The sequence below is a fragment of the Equus asinus genome, chromosome 20 (genome assembly GCF_041296235.1).
Source record: "Equus asinus isolate D_3611 breed Donkey chromosome 20, EquAss-T2T_v2, whole genome shotgun sequence".
Taxonomy (NCBI): Eukaryota; Metazoa; Chordata; class Mammalia; order Perissodactyla; family Equidae; genus Equus; species Equus asinus.
The window spans coordinates 23,140,708-23,159,623 of record NC_091809.1 but is presented as its reverse complement, the minus strand read 5'-3'; the positions used below and the strand labels follow the sequence as shown (position 1 = coordinate 23,159,623).

Here is an 18,916-nt window from a genome sequence, read left to right as displayed (position 1 = left end):
TGAATGCCTCCTGGTAGGTCCTTTCGATCTCAGTGATGTAAATTCAGGAGAGTCAACCAGTGAGATGTCTGAGTTCACTTGTGAAAAGTTAGTGGAACAGTCAGATAACCTGAGAGGTCTTGCCCAGTTAGGTGCCAGCCATCCGGGCATTCAGAGCCTAAGGAGAAAGATAACCAGTACAGACAAAGATCAATCCTGTAAGGGCACAAACCACTCTCACTAAGGTGGCATTCTTAATAGATTCATTCACAGGGACTGTTGCACTTGCCCATTGAAGCCAGGGGTCAGTTAGATTTTCTCCTAGCCTGAAATAAAAGTCAGTCTAAATTCCAGAGGTTGCCCTCCTTAGCAATGGCCTGAGGAATATGGATGATGGCATTATCTTTCCAATCCAATGCCAGACTAAAGAAAGAAAAAAAGTGAGGACTTTACTAACAGGAAGTTGATCTGGCATCTTAGAAGAAGCAATGTACATTGATATGAATTACTTGTCTCTCTCACCAATCTGATGTGGAGGTGTCCAGCGTCTGCACAGGACCAGATGTTGGGTGGGGCCTTCTTCAGCTGTGAGATCTGTATCCAAGGTACGAGTCCCCTAAGTGTGGCTGTCATCTGCGTAGTGAGGAGGACCTGGTGTAGCTTCTTTGAAGGAGATTTCAGAGCAGTCTCTATTCTCAGCAGTTCATTTTTATGATCTTAAAGTTGTCAGAAATTAGTACTCGTCAAAAGTCCTTTCCTTGCTGCAGCCACTATGGAAAACAGTATGGAGATTCCTCAAAAAATTAAAAATAGAACTACCATATGTCCCAGCCATCCCACTACTGGGTATTTATCCAAAGAGCTTGAAGTCAGCAATCCCAAAAGTCCTGTGCACCCCAATGTTTATTGCAGCACTGTTTACAATAGCCAAGACGTGGAAGCAACCTAAGTTCCCAGCAACAGACGAATGGATAAAGAAGATGTGGTACATATATACAATGGAATACTACTCAGCTGCAAAACAGGACAAAATCATTCCATTTGCAATAACATGGATGGACCTCGAGGGAATTATGTTAAGTGAAATAAGCCAGCGAGAGAAGGATAATCTGTGTATGACTCCACTCATATGAGGAATTTAAAAATGTGGACTAAGAGAACAGTTTAGTGGATACCAGGGGAAAGGTGGGGTGGGGGGTGGGCACAAAGGGTGAAGTGGTGCACCTACAACACGAATGACAAACATTAATGTACAACTGAAATTTCACAAGATTGTAACCTATCATTAACTCATTAAAAAAAAAAAAGTCCTTTCCTTGCATCTCCTTGAAGGTGAGGCGCTGTTGCAGGAACTCTTTTGTGTAAGCATCAGAGTGAAACAAGGACTCTCTGTAAATGACAAGACTTAAAATGCCCGTGGTTAAAGATCTGACAAGAGTTCGCTATAATGGAATGAGAAGGAAAATTGGTTAGTTTTGGAACATTCAACATTCTAAGATAATAACTGGAATTTTGACTGATAACATAATAGCAGGACATGTCAGATTTCCAGGAATTTAACACAATTTTTGGAACACTTAGAACGTATACCTGTACAGACACAACATAAAGAAGGGTTAGTATTCGTTCTTCTTTGCCAGTGCTTCCCATGTAATTTGGCATATCAAATAAGCCTATTTAGTTTAACATCTCCATTTTTAAGGAGAGAGAACTAATTCTTTGAGATGTTCCAGAGTCCCTCTGGAAAAATCCAAAGTTAGTTCAAAGTCAAAGAGACTTTATTCAGAATTGCATTTATGGAACTTTGTCAAAAATATCAAAAGGTTTTAGATACTTGCCTAAATAGGATCACAGATCCCTATGAAACAATACTTAATTGTCCAAAGTTACAATAAAAAATTTCAAAGACAAATACAGAAGTTTACATTGTTGTGAGCAAAATTTAACTTTTGTGTGTGTATGTGTGATGAGGAATATTTGCCCTGAGCCAATATCCATTGCCAATCTTCCTCTTTTTCCTTTTTTTTCTCCCCAAAGCCCCAGTACATAGTTGTATAGCCTAGTTGTATAAGTCCTTCTAGTTCCTCTATGTGGGGTGCCACCATAGCATGGCTTGGTGAGCACTGTGTAGGTCCGAGCCCAGGATCCAAATGGTGAACCCTGGGCCGCCAAAGAAAAGGATGCGAACTTAACCAAGTGGCCGCAGGGCTGCCCCAATTTAGCTCTTTTAATACTGAGAGTACTGGATTTAACGAAGCAAAGACCTGATGAAAAACACATGGAACATAGGTGATTGTTTTGACAAGACACAAAATCTTTGTTTTTTGGGGGTTTTTTTTAAAGATTTTATTTTTTTCCCTTTTTCTCCCCAAAGCCCCCCGGTACATAGTTGTACATTCTTCGTTGTGGGTCCTTCTAATTGTGGCATGTGGGATGCTGCCTCAGCATGGTTTGATGAGTAGTGCCATGTCTGCGCCCAGGATTCAAACCAACGAAACACTGGGCCGCCTGCAGCAGAGTGCGCGAACTTAACCACTCAGCCACGGGGCCAGACCCACAAGATCTTTGTTTTTCTTTTCTTTTTGCAGATTACTTAAAAAGGCAAAGCAACAAACGTTTTATAATCTCTTATCATCAAGGACAGACCAATACTTCAAGAAAACTTTGTTCCTTAAACAGAGAGAAAACCAAATACTAATTTTGCAGCAGCTTTCTTTTGTATTAAAACTCATTTACTTAATTAATTTTATTCCAATTTTTTTTTTTAAAGATTTTATTTTTCCTTTTTCTCCCCAAATGCCCGGGTACATAGTTAAATATTTTTAGTTGTGGGTCCTTCTAGTTGGGGCATGTGCAGTACCACCTCAGCATGGCTTGACAAGTGGTGCCATGTCTGTGCCCAGGATCTGAACCAGCAAAACCCTGGGCCACCCAAGCGGAGTGCACGAACTTAACCACTCGGCCACGGGGCTGGGGTCTAAATTTATTCCAATCTTAGCCAGCCATAACCACACACAGAATTCCTTTTCTTCATTTTTTAGTAGTTTTAATTACACATATTAGAATTTTTAACCATTAAAAATTTTTAACATCTAGTGAAACCTAAGAAGCAGGCAGTTATAAACTTTTTTAGGAACATGTGCTTTCTCATAGTAAATTTTTCATCATGGCACAAGACATATTTACTAACAGAAGAAGGAAGCAAAAAGTGGATAAACTTAATGTTCAGTAATGTTTGAGTATTTCCTGGTAGTCGGAAGTGATCTTGCTATTCAATGAATTTCACTTACCTCTTCATATAACTTAACTCAGCAAAACATTAAAGTTACAGATTACCAAAAACATTTGGAGAGACTATTTAAACTGTTTACCTTTGAAGTTTCTTACTTTCATCTATTTAATTTGCTTATTCTAAACAACTATGTTTTGATGAACCACAAAAACTTCCTTAGACATTAGACAAAGTCAGCCATCACCCAAACTAATTTTTCTTGATGACAAATCTTGTAAGAGATCACATGAATTCACTTGATGAATAAACCCAGGTGGAATAAGAGTTGTATGCCTGTATTATATTCAATGTTGATAACTCTAAAATCGTCCATTTTAATTGAGTCAACAAACTTAAACTAGCCTTAGTATCAAATATTTTCCCAGATCATGTGAACCTGAAAAGCATTTGGGTTAGTTTCTACTATAGTTTTGAGAATTTTATGAATACTAAGCCCTTGTTTGTTTAAGCCAATTAAATAGAACACTTTTACAAATTAATTTTAGTAATACCACCCACAGGTGGAAAAACACCAGCTGTCTACAACACATACAGATAAATGCAAACAGTAACCTTCTATTTTCATTTTAAAATTTTAGCCATGAGACAAGTATGATAATGTAAAACTCACTAGTTATTAAGTAGTTGGATCTGAGTTGTTTTTCTGGTAGGTGGAATAAGTTAAGGTTACCTGCTCAGATGAATAAAGACTTTCACTAATAATCTGTGGAGAAATGCCAGAAAGATTTTGATTTGTCCATGTTTCAAATGACCTTTCCCCTTTCATTTTTCTTCTCATAAGAATAATTTCCCTGAAGTTCACACTTTCACATTTACGTCTCAGAGGGACAGGGAAGGGATGCCGGTTTGTCCAAGAAGGCCAATAATGTGTACGCCTTTGGGGATGAAGAGGGGAGGTTTGGGGCATGGTGAGAGGAATTTATATGCCTGCAGAGCTGCACTTCTAGTTCTGTAAGGATTTGTGGGATCAGGACAGTTGCTCTCAATTCCTCAAAGAACTGGGATGTAGCCTGGATGCTAAAGGACTGACACCCTTCCACCAAGGTTTCAGTATATAAAAGAATCATACACCAGGATCCAGTGCGATTTATTCTAGGGATGAAAGGTTGGGTTAATATCTCAAAATCCATTTATTTAATAAAGGATATCAACAGATTATAAACAAAAATGGCAGATCATTTCAATAGGCTTCAGGGGAAGTAATGGACAAAATCCAGTACCCTTTCATGATTAAAGCACTTGGATTACCAGGAATAGAAGGAAATTTCCTAATGTCATAATGAGTGTCTATGGAAAACACAGCTAATAGTATATTTAATTGGAAAAAACTGGATGCTTTCCCTTGAAAATAAGGAACCAAGGAAGGATGTCTGCTTTTCATGCTTCTATTTTATAATATACTGGTGATTTTAGCCAAAACCGTTACAGCGAGGAAGGGTAATAAAATGCATAAAGGTTGTTAGGAAGATGTTAAATTTATCTCTACTTCCAGCTGAGGTATCTTGTTTTTAGAATACTCTAAGGAATTCACTAAGTGAATTATTGGAACTGATAATTAAGATCAGCAAAATGGTAGGATACAAAGTCAAAATATAAAAATCAATTTTATTTCTATACACTTACAATGAACAATCTGATACTGAAATTAAGAAATGCAGTGACAGTAAAATCAAAAGGAATAAAATACGTAGGGATAAATTTAACAAAAGATGTACAAAATGAATACTCAGAAGCTGCAAAATATGGTCCAAAGAAATTAAAAATATAAAAATAAATGGGAAAACATCCCAATTTCATTAATCAGATGACTGTTGAAGTGGCACTATTCCCCAAACAATCTGAGATTCAGCACACGCCTGTCATGATCCAAGCTTATGTCTTTATACAAATTGGGAAGCTCTTTCCTAAAATTATGGGGAATTGCAATGGAACAAGAATAGCCAAAGCAATCTTGAAAAAGAAAAGGAACATGTTAGGACTAAAATTTCCTGATTTCAGACTTTGTCATATGCAATGGTAATCAAGAGTGTGTGGTAGTAACACAATGGTGGACACACAGATCTGTGGAACAGGTTGAGATTTGAGAACTTAACCCATAGTTTTGTGGTCCACTGATATTTGAAAAAAGTGCCAGTTATGAGGTGAGAATATTCTTTTCACGAATTTGTGCTCGGCAAAGTAGATAGCCATATGCAGAAGACACGTTTCATCGTTAGATGATATGACATACAATAATTTATGAGAAAGGATAAAGACCTAAACATAAGAGTAAACTATAACACACTTAGATAAAGCATAGGAAAAGCTTCCTAACCTTGATTTCACAAAGAATTGTTACATAATGCACCAAGAACAAAAATGGAAAAAAATAGGTAATTTGGACTTCATGAAATGCATGACTTTTGTGCTTCAAAGGACACCATCAAGAGAGTGAACACAGCCTTTGGAGCCCTTGTGCACTATCACTGGGCGTATAAAATCTTGATGATATGAATACATGATGGGAATTTTTTAAAAAATCACAAACTGAGTTATCATCTGAACTAGCAATTCTACTTTTCAAAATTGAAGTAGAACTGAAGGCAGCGACTTAAACAGCCATATCCATTCATGTGTTATATCAGCATTATTCACAATAGCCAGAAGGTGGAAGTCACCCAAGTGCCCATCAACAGATGAGTGGATTAAATAAAATTGGTAAATACTTAGAATGTTGTCTTAGCTTGAAAAAGAAAGAAATTTCTGACAGGTGCTACAACTGAACTATACACTTACAACATGGTGGAAGTGTAAATTTTATGGTACATTTCTACTACCATAATTAAAAGTAAAATTTTTTTAAGTTAACTTTTATTGAGTTGATAGGTTACAATCTTGTGAAGTTTCAGTTGTACATTATTGTCTGTCAGTCTTGTTGTAGGTGCACCCCTTCACCCTTTGTGGCTGCCCCCCACCCCACCTTTCCCCTGGTAGCCACTAATCAGTTCTCTTTGTCCACATGTTTAAATTCCTCATATAAGTGGAGTCATACAGAGATTGTCCTTCTCTATCTGGCTTGTTTCACTTAACATAATTCCCTTAAGATCCATCCATGTTGTTGCAAATGGGACGATTTTATCCTTTTTTACAGCTGAGTAGTATCCCCTTGTATATATACACCACACATCTTCTTTATCCAATCATCTGTTGCTGGGCACTTAGGTTGCTTCCACGTCTTGGCTATTGTGAATAATGCTGCAGTGAACATAGGGGTGCATGGGACTTTTGGGATTGCTGACTTCAAGCTCTTTGGGTAGATACCCAGTAGTGGGATGGCTGGGACATATGGTAGTTCTATTTTTAATTTTTTGAGAAATCTCCATACTGTTGTCCATAGTGGCTTCACCAGTTTGCATTCCCACCAGCAGTGTATGAGGGTTCCTGTTTCTCCACAACCCCTCCAACATTTGTTACTATTTGTTTTAGTTATTTTTGTCATTCTAATGGGTGTAAGGTGATATCTTAGTGTAGTTTTCATTTGCATTTCCCTGATGATCAGCGATGATGAACATCTTTTCATGTTCCTATTGGCCATCTGTATATCTTCTTTGGAGAAATGTCTGTTTATGTCTCCTGCCCATTTTTTGATCAGGTTGTTTGATTTTTTTGTTGTTGTGTGAGTTCTTTATATATTATGGATATTAACCCTTTGTCAGATGTATGACTTGCAAATATTTTTTCCCAGTTAGTGGGTTGTTTTTTAGTTTCAATCCTGTTTTCCTTTGCCTTGAAGAAGCTCTTTAGTCTGATGAAGTCCCATTTGTTTATTCTAGTGGTGGCACGTGGGACACCACCTCAGCATGGCCTGATGAGCAGTGCCATATCTGCGCCCAGGATGCAAAATGGTGAAACCCTGGGCCACCAAAGTGGAGTGCAGAAACTCAACCACTTGGCCTCGGGGCCAGCTCCCAGAGTGTGTTATTTAATTTCCAGTTACTTCTGACTTTTCCCAGTAAGATTTGAGATAAATAGGCCTTTAGTGTGAGGTGTTACGATTTCTTGAAGAGGTGTCAGACTATGTTTAGTGTTTGCTGTGGCTGGAGGGGTCAGGGGCTTCGTGGTCTGCAGTGTCCTTGCACTTATCTCCCTGGTGTGTTGGGTTTCCCTAGAAACTCCCTCTTAAGTAGAGTCTGTGTCTTGCAGCTGTTTTCCTCCAGTGTTTCTATCCTGGGCCCTGCCCATATGGTGTCAGGTATTTGAAAGGGAAACGTCCTCTCATGTGATGATGAAACCTGCAATGTTTGCTGGTAGAGAATCCCTGGACCGTGAACTTCAGAACAAGATGTGAGCACTCATATTTCCTCCACTTCTGTCAGAGAGGAACCTGAAGTGACTGCAGGTGTCTCTTTGCACTTTCCCAATCAGAGAAGACTTTGGCACATGAGTTTCCTTTGAGGGATGGTCTACATTACAGACAACCAAATGCTTGTTGTATACATCAGAATGTTTTCCCCCATGTCCTGCATGAAGCAGGAGGCGTTTTCTGCTGATCTTCACTATGACAACCAGGTTGGGCTGCTGAAGGAAACATTCGTGAATTGGGGGCCCATATGACTGCCCCAACCCAGTTTTTAACTCTGAAGATAATCCATACTCTCTCTCCAACATTCTATCTACTACAGTTCATGTGTTCCTAGAAATTTTCTGGCTCCCATCCTTTCTCCTCCCAGTACACAGTAATTCTCTATGTTAGCCTCTCATTGGTATTGGTGTCACCCTGCCAGTGCAGCCTGCCCACATGCAGCGAGCAGCCCTTTTAGGGAACAGAGCTCTCCCTGGCTGGTTAATAAATAGTCTGAACCCAAGTAGTTATCAGCTACCATGGCTGCCAGGGGGTTTCCCTTCAGGGAAAACATCTCAAACACTAGCTGTCTGCTTCATGAATTTTGAGTGTTTTGGACATTTCTTGATTGGCATTAATGCTGTGTTTCTTGAATGACATCATGCGTGCCCAGGTCAGTACCAGTGACTCCCACAACAATAAACACAAGTGCAAATGGTAGGAAAACAGCATATTTGTGTTTGATGGGATCGAAGGGTTTGGAGGGCGTGTGACCAAAATGAAGCACTGACATGCAGGGCACACAGACTACAGGTGACATTAGGAAGAAGACCTGGGAGTGGGATCTAAGAGTGGTGGCCAGGGGGCACTATTACAGTAAACCAAAGACTGACCGTTCTGAAAGGACTAGTATAGAAAGGCTCTACTTAAAGGTGCCAATGAGCCTGATGATCAGGACAAAGTACTAGGCCCGAAAGACTGGGCATGAATCTAATTGACGACTCAAACAGCAGGCAGGCTTATTAAGAGGAAAGCAAGGCTTGTCTCAGTGAGCCATTAGCCAGCCTATGAGGGGGTAGCCCAGGGTTGTAAGAGAGGTACAAGGTCCACCAAAAACCGTTTTCAAGAGCCCAGTGTTTTGTATTTTGATAAATGACTTGATAGTATCAATAATTTCTAGAGTGTCTTGGTGAGCCCTTGCATTTTGGTTTCAAGAGGATGTTTGATAGCTTAAGAAATTTCTCTCTAGAAGTTTATACCATGTTCTGAGCATAACAAGTGCCCCAGAAGAGGTGGTGAGGGGCACTAAGTATGCCTGATTCGCCATCAGCTGTAGGGACCGTTCCTCAGCCTGGAGGGCGTGTCCTTCAATTGTATTACTAGTTACTTGTTTTTTCACATTGGCTGCTTTGGTCTCTCACTAAGGTATCCACGGCAGAGGAGGGAAGTCTCTTCAATTTTGCCTAAACCTTTAGGTTAGAGACCTCCAAATGGTTTCATATTATGTTGGATCAAACACCCAAGAATAACACTATCAGGTCTGAGGTGTTGGTATGTGTCTCGTAAATTTGGGTCCATTTATCACCCTGAGCGATGACATAAGCCTCTGCAGACTGAGGTTTGATATGTGCAGAAGAAAGAGTGACCTGATTTGTACTTGGTTATTGTGAGGCAAGATGTTCCCAGAGTCCTTTATGTCATAGGGGCGACCTTGGATAAGGACTTGTTACTGACGGGACGAGACAGCTAGATCACTGGCAATGGCCAAAGGATCTGTAAAAACGTGAACACGAGTTCAATTATTGGGCAGGGAATTCTCTATTGTTAGCATGATTGTCTGGAGTTTGGCTAATTGATCTGGTGCTTGGGTCCAATCTTTGATCTAAGATGGCCTGTTGGTAGGAAAAGAATGCGGCATCTCTGCACTGGACTCCATCAGGTGTGGTGGCAGCACACTGTCTACAAAGCAGATGAGACCCTAGTTACTCAGTGCTCCCAGGTGACCCTCTGAGGGGCCATTGTGCCTGAAAATGAAGTGACCTCCCCCACAATGGATTCTATCAATGAGAAAAGAGGGGAACACACTTCCTCCTCCAAGTAGGATATGCCAGAAGCACCACTTTTGGCTCCATCCTCTAAGTACCCATCTCTCTTCAAGGAAAAGCCCTCTGATTAGCAAGGAGGGGTGCTGCATTCACGGCCCAAAACAGGATGCTGGCTGCAGAGGATGAACTCAGGCCTTGAGAGGGCCTCCATTTATACATAGAATTAGTGCCCATCAGTGGCTTCTCTAATCGTGAGCAGAAATGGATGAGAATAGAGTTGGTAGAAGAATGCCTTGGGCAACATATGTCCACTGTGAGCAGTTGATTATTGACTCTTGGATGCGTAGTGGGAGGCTGCTGAAGCCTTTATGGTAAAGGGGTGTGAAGGGAGATGCTAACGGAGGACAGCTATTTCAAAAAAGCCCTTTGTTTCCCAATTCAAAGTCACTCAATTTCTAAGTGTTGTAAGAATGTGATGTTTGTGGTCACTGTGGCTGACAGAATGTGCCCATGACATGGGTTCTACCACTGCTTGTCACCCACTTACCTCACAGCCCCGTCCTGTTGCCTCAGAGAAATTTTTCAGAGTGGGACATGTGTGGATTTCTAAAGATGTTTCCAAGTCAGCAGGCACAGAGTAGGCTTGAGATGGGAAATGAAGAGCTGGAAATGGTCTACGGATGGCAGTGAAAACAACTGATGCTGACGCACATGAATGAGGATGTCTTCAGGCAGATCCCATTTGGGATACACCTTTTTGTTTTAGAACCACAGTATTTCTAAACATCTGTCCACAGAACCCAATTTAATCTCAAGGACAGATTCTGGGAGCCCTTTTACTTCAGTGTTAGTTATAAGTAGGAGATGAGGGCAGGTGCAACCTTAGGGGTGTTTTCTCAATGAAGACAGGGTTGCAAGGAAGTCCTGTTGAGGACTGAGTCCTTCTGAGTCCTGCAGTCTTCATAAGAAGGATCCACAGTGGTGGAAAAAAGAGCTGAACACATCAATATCAAGGCTCAGGAGAGCTTAACATTCTCCTAGTATATGAAAGCAATTATAGTATTCATTTTCTAATAATTACGAATAACCAAATATAAACATATAAAAAACATTTCATGTGCACTCATGAGTTTTTACAAACGTATAGAAATACTGCCACCTAAAGATGAAAAACACCTTGACTTCAAAACAACATTCCTGTGGTGCCCATTTAAACAAACCCCTGCAATACATAAGTTAACACTAAAAAGTGGAAAACATCCCATTCCCATTGCTGTTTTAAACCTCAAAGCTGTTACTGCTGTTTCCCACTTTCCCACAGCACGTGCTGGACGTCTGAGCACATGGAAAGGAAACCTGTGCACAGCTACCTGGGCTCCAGGGCTCTGTGGATCACTGAATCTAAAAACTTCCAGCCACTCCTGTGATGAAAAGAGGTTGAAAATTTCCCATTTCTCTCTTTACAGTAAATTAGGATATTATTCAAAATTACACCCTCTCTCTGCAGCTCACTCAATTATTCCTGGGATGGTTGCCTCTAACCAGCCAGAGCTTTGTGGTGTTTCCACGGGGAGATCACAGCGCACTCACATAGATGTCACTCTACTCATAGAATTCACTCAGGATGAGCTAGAACAGGGCAGGTGAAGGCCACTGTCTAAGTGGCAGGAACTCCATGGTTTACTGGGGTGTACGTTGCACACTCAGTCTGTATAGCAGCAACATGAAAATGCCTAACTCTCTAACAAGGAAAATTTTTTCTAAAGATTTTAATTTTCGTTTTTCTCCCCAAAGCACCCCAGTACATAGTTGTATATTTTTAGTTGTGGGTCATTCTAGTTGTGGCATGTGGGATGCCACCTCAGCATGGCTTGATGAGCGGTGCCACGTCCGTGCCCAGGATCTGAATCGACGAAACCCTGGGCTGCTGAAATGGAGCATGCGAACTTAACCACTCGGCCGCAGGGCCGGCCCACAAGGAAAATTTTTAAAGGTAAAACAAAAATCCTCACAAATGATGTTAAACAGAAGAAGACATAACAAATATCTGTGCCTTACATAAACAGGAAGCCTCAGATAATAGTATTAATGACATCCTGACTTTCTGAGGCTCCCACCATGACAGAAAAGATACATACACATCTCAGCCTCCCTATTAGCTCAACGTTAGTCTTTACTTTTCTTCAACTGTTACTGTCATCTTATAAGATAAAGCTGTACCATTTATTAATCACTTCTGTTTTCCCACAAACATATAAACACCAGGATGGCAGGAACTTGTTAGTTTCATGGCACTATATCCAAACCCTACCACGCCTTCTTTCTGCTACATGGGTACACTGACTCTAGAGTGCAGGCAGGTGAGGGATGCTGAAACATTAGCATCAAGAGCACAGAAAGAAAGGCTTGATTGGCATAGTGGTCCTGTCTCTGTCCCTTCCTAGGTTTGTATTGTCTCACGATTTACCTAAACTCAAAGGCCTCAGTTGAGACATACAGGAGCTATTAAAAATATTATGTAGATGAAGAACTGAACTTCTATATTTTAACTCAGGTTCCGTATGCTAAACAGTGTCTAATTCACCATAGGAATTACATCCACGCTTTGACGATAAGTAGGAAAGGCAAAAGCTGTTCCAGAGGACCAGGAGGTGGCCTGTATCCAGTGGCAGAGAAAAGTGTCACATACATCCTTCAGCAAAAGTTTAGAGTCACTAAAGAGAACACAAAGTATTTTGCAACCATGCCAGTTAAACTGATAAAAGATAAAATTCTAAGTCATAAAAATAATATTCCCTTCATCTTACTAAAATGGCTGACAAAGTAAGCTTAGCTTCACTACATTGTTCTTGCCTTCTAGAAAACAAGGATTAGGTTTACCAATGAGAAAATGCTCCCCAAAGATAGAATTAAGTTGACCTCCTCACAGCTGTCAATACAGAAAATGACCTGCTTCCTTGAATAGCAATCAAATCTTTTAACACAGGTCAAAATCTTTAAGAAGTCCTTTTGAGCACCCTGTTTCTGTTAAACCTCACAGTTCTTGATCATCTTCCGTCAATCTTAGTAGAATTCATTATCTCCCCCTCTTTGACTACAGGTGCAGCCCTGCAGGTCACTGGAAGAGGGCCTCTAAAAAAACAGGATTTTTTAGTTTTGGAATAAGGACAAATAGATGTTAGTTTCATGACAAAAACTGCAAGTATAAAACAATAAAAAATAAAGTTTGCCTGAAGAAATACCTGAATTTGTAAGCACACGATAAAATTGACTCATAACGTATGATGATTAAATAAAGAAAACTGCAAAGTATATCTGAAAATCCATGATTAAAATGAATTTTAATATATTCTGAGGAAATGAAAAGTAGTTTATAAAATATATCAATGACACAACTACAGAAGTGTTGATTTCTCAAGGAAATGCACACAGTTTTAATGACATACAAACATTATTCAAAACAAATAAAGGGAATACATTCAGCTACAAGTAAGAGGAAACACACAGTCTCCCTGACATGAGAAGGGGATTGTTCTCATGGAAGAAGTGGGTCAAGGCAGCCGCTGCACAGTGCAGCAGAGAAACAACGTCCCAGGACCTTCTTTTTATGCCCCATTGTAGTTGTGGTGGTGAATCAGGAAAACGTGCTCACTGCCACAATTAACAGCTAAGTGTTTCCTATACACATTGGACGTTATTCAGATACCATTTATAGAAGAGGGGAATCAGAGTCCTCACCAGAAAAGTCTGAATTAGTTTCCTGATGGGGACAACAGGCCTCACAGAAAAATCCTAACTCTTATGTGTCTTTGATGTGAAATTTCTGCAAACATCAGCAGAAAATACACCTATAAGAAAATGGAAATGAAACAGTTGTGGATGGTTTTCAAGATTCTTGAGTAGAAGGGCAAAGAATACAGATAATCGCTGGGAGACAGTGTACTTGAAGCTCCTACGTAACTCGCTCTCTCCTTGCATGGTGGCTCCAAAATCTGCCTAATGCCTTGTTTGCTTCTGAACTTCCAAATCGCAGGCTCTAGGTTAATCCCAACATGGAACCTTAAAGGCAATGGATTCTTAAAGACACAGTACATAAATTTACCCTCACTGACATAATGCAGTTTGGGGTGATAGGTCCAGCTCTAGATTTTGCTGCTCTATCACAAGACTCTACTTAATTCAAAGTCTATTCACCAAATACCAGTGAAGACAAAGAGCAAAGGCCCAAATAGGAAAATAAGAATTCACGGGAAAGTATCTACTTTGATTATCTTGCCACACACAAAAATTTATCTCAACAGTTCAGCAGAATAGAAAATGCACACAGGCTCCTATACCCACCACCTCAGAAAAGGAGCTTTCTCTAAGAAATGTGGAATATGTACAACACATTAGGCATATCCTGGAACTGCAACATAAAGTCAGTAAAGAAACCCCAAGGACTAGAAACTGTCACTTTTCAATGGCCCCTTAACATAGAAGAACTAAAACAATTACAGAAAATATTAACTGATTTAGGAAAAAGCACCACCTATTAGTGTTTACGCAGTATTGAAGGGTGACTTAGAGTATTATTTCACCTCAATAATTATTTGTGAAAGTTATTAATAGAAATCCACAATCCAATGTTGCACTTAAGAAAGAGGCTTGGTAAACAATATCATTACAAGTTTTCATGCTGCAAGTTTTCCAGAACACTAGATAAAATTCATTTCCATGAAGCTTTCTCATATGACTTACATTTCTTTTTGGTGGGAGTTTCACATGGAAGGATGCAGGCCAATTGAAGTCTTTCCCATGGTGTTTACATTCAAGAGGTGTTTATCAAGTGAGTCCTTTCATGACTTCAGGAAGAACTGGGATGACAAAGGTCTTTCCCATATTGCTTCCATTTACACGGATTTTCCTCTAGTGTGCATTGTCGCATATCCTTGAAAACTTTCAAGAGAATTAAAGGCTTTCTCATTTTACTGACATTCACAGGATTTCTCTCCAGTGTGACGACTTTCATGTAGTGGAAGTGAACTGAGAAAACTAAACACTTGACTACGTTTTTACACTGAAATGGTTTCTATCTATTATGAATTCTTTCATGTTTTTGAAGTGAACTGGAAGAAGTGAATGCTTTCCCACATTCTTTACATTCATAGGGTTTCTCTCCAGTATGAGTTCTTTCATGCGCTTGAATGTTACTGGGAAAACGGAAGGCTTTACCACATAATTTACACTCATAGGGTTTCTCTCCAGTATGAGTTCTCCCATGTTTCTGAAGAGAACCAGAAGAACTGAATGCTTTCCCACAGCCTTTACATTCATAGGGTTTCTCTCCAGTGTGAATTCTTTCATGTACTCGAAGAGAACTGGAACAAGTGAATGCTTTACTGCATTTTTTACATTCATAAGGCTTCTCTCCAGTATGAGTTCTTTCGTGGACTCGAAGAGAACTGGAAGAAGTGAAGGCTTTACTGCATTTTTTACATTCATGAGGTTTCTCTCCAGTGTGAGTTCTTTCATGTTTTTGAAGAGAACTATTAGAACCGAAGGCTTTACTGCATTCTTTACATTCATAGGATTTCTCTCCAGTGTGAATTCTTTCATGTATCTGAAGAGAGCTGGAAGAAGTGAAGGCTTTACTGCACGTTTTACATTCATATGGTTTCTCCCCAGTATGAATTCTTTTATGTTCTTGAAGTAAACTGAGAGAAATGAATGCTTTACTGCATTTTTTACATTCATAAGGTTTCTCTCTAGTATGAATTCTCTCATGTTTTTGAAGAGAACTATTACAACGAAAGGTTTTATTGCATTCTTTACATTCATAGGGTTTCTCTCCAGTATGAATTCTTTGATGTATTTTAAAACTTTGGGGTAAACTGAAGGCTTTACCACATATTTTACATTCATAAGGTTTCTCTCCAGTATGAGTTCTTTCATGTGCTTGAACGTTACTGGGAAACCTGAAGGCTTTACCACATATTTTACATTCAAACGGTTTCTTTCCAGTATGGATTCTGTCATGTTTTTGAAGAGAACTATTACAACTGAAGGTTTTGTTGCATTCTTTACATTCATAGGGTTTCTCTCCAGTGTGACCCCTTTCATGTATTTGAAGAGAAGAGGAATAAGTGAAGGCTTTACTGCATTTTTTACATTCATAGGGTTTATCTCCAGTGTGAGTTCTTTCGTGTATTTGAAGAAAACTTGGAAATCTGAAGACTTTCCCACATTCCTTACATTTATATGGCTTCTCTCTATGGTTTTGATAGTCACGTGGTCTGTGATCAGGGTGATATTTAACATGCCTATAAAGGGATGAATGATGCATGAAGACTCTTCCACATGCGGTGCATTCCCATGGTTTAGCTCCTGTAGTTTTCTTGTTCAGATTGAGGTTTGGAACACATCTGAAGTTTTCTCCGCATTGGTTACCATCTTCACTTTCACAGAATCTCACCACCACAGGATTCCTGTAAAAAAAAGAGAAGCATAATTTTTTTTTTTTAAGTTTTTATTTTTTTCCTTTTTCTCCCCAAAGCCCCCCAGGACATAGTTGTATATTCTTAGTTGTGGGTCCCTCTAGTTGTGGTATGTAGGATGCCGCCTCAGCGTGGCTCGACAAGCAATGCCATGTCCACACCCAGGATTCAAACCAACGAACACTGGGCCGCCTGCAGTGGAGCGTGTGAATTTAACCACTCAGCCACAGGGCTGGCCCCGAGAAGCATATTTTTAATGATTTCTTCATTAATGCCTTTATACTTGTTACATTTATTATGGCTTATAGGAAAAGTCTGGGTTTTCTGCCTTTTCTGAATGCTCAGAAATTAAATATACTGAATGCTCTGCAAGAGGACTTCACCTTTGTCATTATCTAAACAATTATATTGAAATATAGGATTTGTTAATACATTTCCAAGTGAACTGTTTTGCAAAAACTGAACCTCTACATCACATTTCAGAGAGTATATTTTGTGAAAATGTTCTGAGAATAGCTAAATTTGAAGCAAGGATTATTTGATTTGTTTTGTAAAAAATTTTCATAAAATACCAGAATTCTCACAAGACATTGTTTTCTATTGTGTGACTCACCTTGGCTTCCTCTCTTCGTGTTGGTACTGATCTTTAATATCACGATCGTCCCATGTTGTTCCTGAAATGCAGACCCAGAAAATTTATTCCAAATATTAGAAATTATAGAAAAATTTTTATATTCTAAGTATATGATAAGCTAGGACCATTTCTAGTTGTTACACAACATCTCCTGTTTCCACATTCTACATCTTGGAACCACGTTGATGGGCAAGATACACTTGTTCTCTCCTTGATGATGTGAAGGAATGCCCTCATTCTTACCCACTGAGGCCAGGTTCCTGAAGGTTTCCTCCATCACATCTCTGTAGAGTTTCTTCTGTGAAGGATCCAGTAAAGCCCACTCCTCTGGGGTGAAGTTCACAGCCACATCCTCAATGGCCACTGAGTCCTAAAACATTGCATATATGGTCAGAGTAGGATGCATATGCGTAACAACACTGAGGACCTATATTTCATTTGTAGGAAGGTTACATTTTATTCTGTTATCTCTAAACATTAAATCTATGGTCATCAAAAACTCACTTTTTCTATACACACACTGTCAATTTAACAGCATCATGAACACATGGAAATTATTTACACATTTTAATGTGATAACACTGCATTTTTCTCTGTTTACAGGGTCCAGAGCATGTTCAGCTACTAGAGAAATACTATGCAAATGAAACAAATGTTATCCTTTTAAGAGTGATGGTTCCTTGTGAGAAAAATTGTTTCACCTTTTCTTAGTACCCACCAGTTACAGCACTCCATGAGGCAGAGGGTCAAATCTGTATGAAGTTTCAATGGATAAAAACATAGTGAAGAACTGGAAGCTCCTGTGTCCAGTCCCATCACCAAACAGAGTCCAGGAGCTGGCAGTAATCAAACTTTTAACAAAGCCAAGAAGTCGCATTGTCCTACCATCCAGGCCATCATTACAAGTAAGCAGATGCAGGTGGCTGAATGTAAATATTCTTGTGAAGCAGCATTGCTTTTAATTTGTGTAATGTTTATCATAGACTCTTCCTTTCTATATATGATTTGATGGGGCTAAAAATTTATTTGGAACTTAGAGCTCAGACATAAGGAAGAAGGCATGACAACTTAGACCATAAAATCCCTATACTTATGGGTCTCAAGGCTACTCCCCACCGATTTTTACAACACACAATGAGATAATAATGTGCCATAAGAACTCTTCCAGGTCAAACATTAAGAGTGTACCCTAGGTCTTGCTCGTCTTGAAGGGGATGTTAAAAACTTCAAAATGCAACGAGTTCACAATGGTCTAATGGTAAATTTGCCCATCACTATAAAATATGTGAAGGACTTAACAGTGCTTTTCTTCAAAAGAAAAGCTAAAATCTCCATTCTGCACCTTTAAGAGGATGGTTTTCTGGACCAGATACTCTAGATGATGCCCTGCCAACTTCTGATCCTGCATTTAAAGAACTTAGAAGTTGTTATTCTTGACAGAAAAAGAAGAAAAAGAACAAGCTTGAAAAGAAAAACTCTTCTTAGATCCATGAGGTCATATGGTAAGCCAGTGTCTCCATAATTTGGAAGAAGAGAAAAAAGATGGCATTTTGAAATAAGCCCCAGAGATTCTGTAGTTATCAAGGCCGGTGCTAAACAGAAAATCTATTTCACCAGAGTCTAATGCAAAGACAAGAACTAAAAAGAACACAATATCCATGAAGCCTAGGACCACCCTCTAACAAAAGGTTTAAAAAGATATGTTGGGAATACCTGAAGGAAAAGGAAGACAGAGAGAAACAGAAGAAACAAGTGAAGTAATAATCACCAAAATATCCTAAAGTTAATGATAGCCAGCACACTGTACATCCAGGAAGCTCAGAGAATGATATCAAACCTCAAGTGAGTTCGTTCACCCACAGTACAGCAAGCCAATCTCTGACACCAGGTATAGTGGAAGAAAGTAGGAATTTTATTATTGCACAGTGCTGAGCAAGGACAAAGGGCCGCTAATGCTGAAATCCAAAACTCGCCAAAAAGCTAAAAGGAAGGCTTTCTATTTGGGGTTTTAGGTAGGGGAGGGGGAGCACATGGCCTTGCTGGTCAGAGCTTTCCCACCACCCTGTCTTTGGCCTTGAGACACTTGCAGAGAGGAGGGAGCCCGTGACCTTGCTGCTCAGCAGCTTTCCCACCAGCCTGTAGCTCCTTGTGGGGAGGAGATAAATGAAC

At 39.6% G+C, this 18,916-nt stretch overlaps 1 protein-coding gene across 1 annotated transcript in view; it reads right to left on the bottom strand.

The window, feature by feature from the left end:
* Positions 1–12,961: 12,961 nt before the first annotated feature.
* LOC106846589 (zinc finger protein 709-like) overlaps positions 12,962–18,916 on the bottom strand; it is a 35,348-nt gene continuing 29,393 nt past the window's right edge. The window contains exons 2-4 of the mRNA XM_044753790.2: positions 16,991–17,117; positions 16,727–16,787; positions 12,962–16,104 (exon numbers count right to left, since the gene is read on the bottom strand). Of these exons, the coding sequence (XP_044609725.1) occupies positions 14,709–16,104; positions 16,727–16,787; positions 16,991–17,117 (1,584 nt within the window). The 3' untranslated portion in view covers positions 12,962–14,708. The remainder of the gene's footprint in view (positions 16,105–16,726; positions 16,788–16,990; positions 17,118–18,916) is intronic.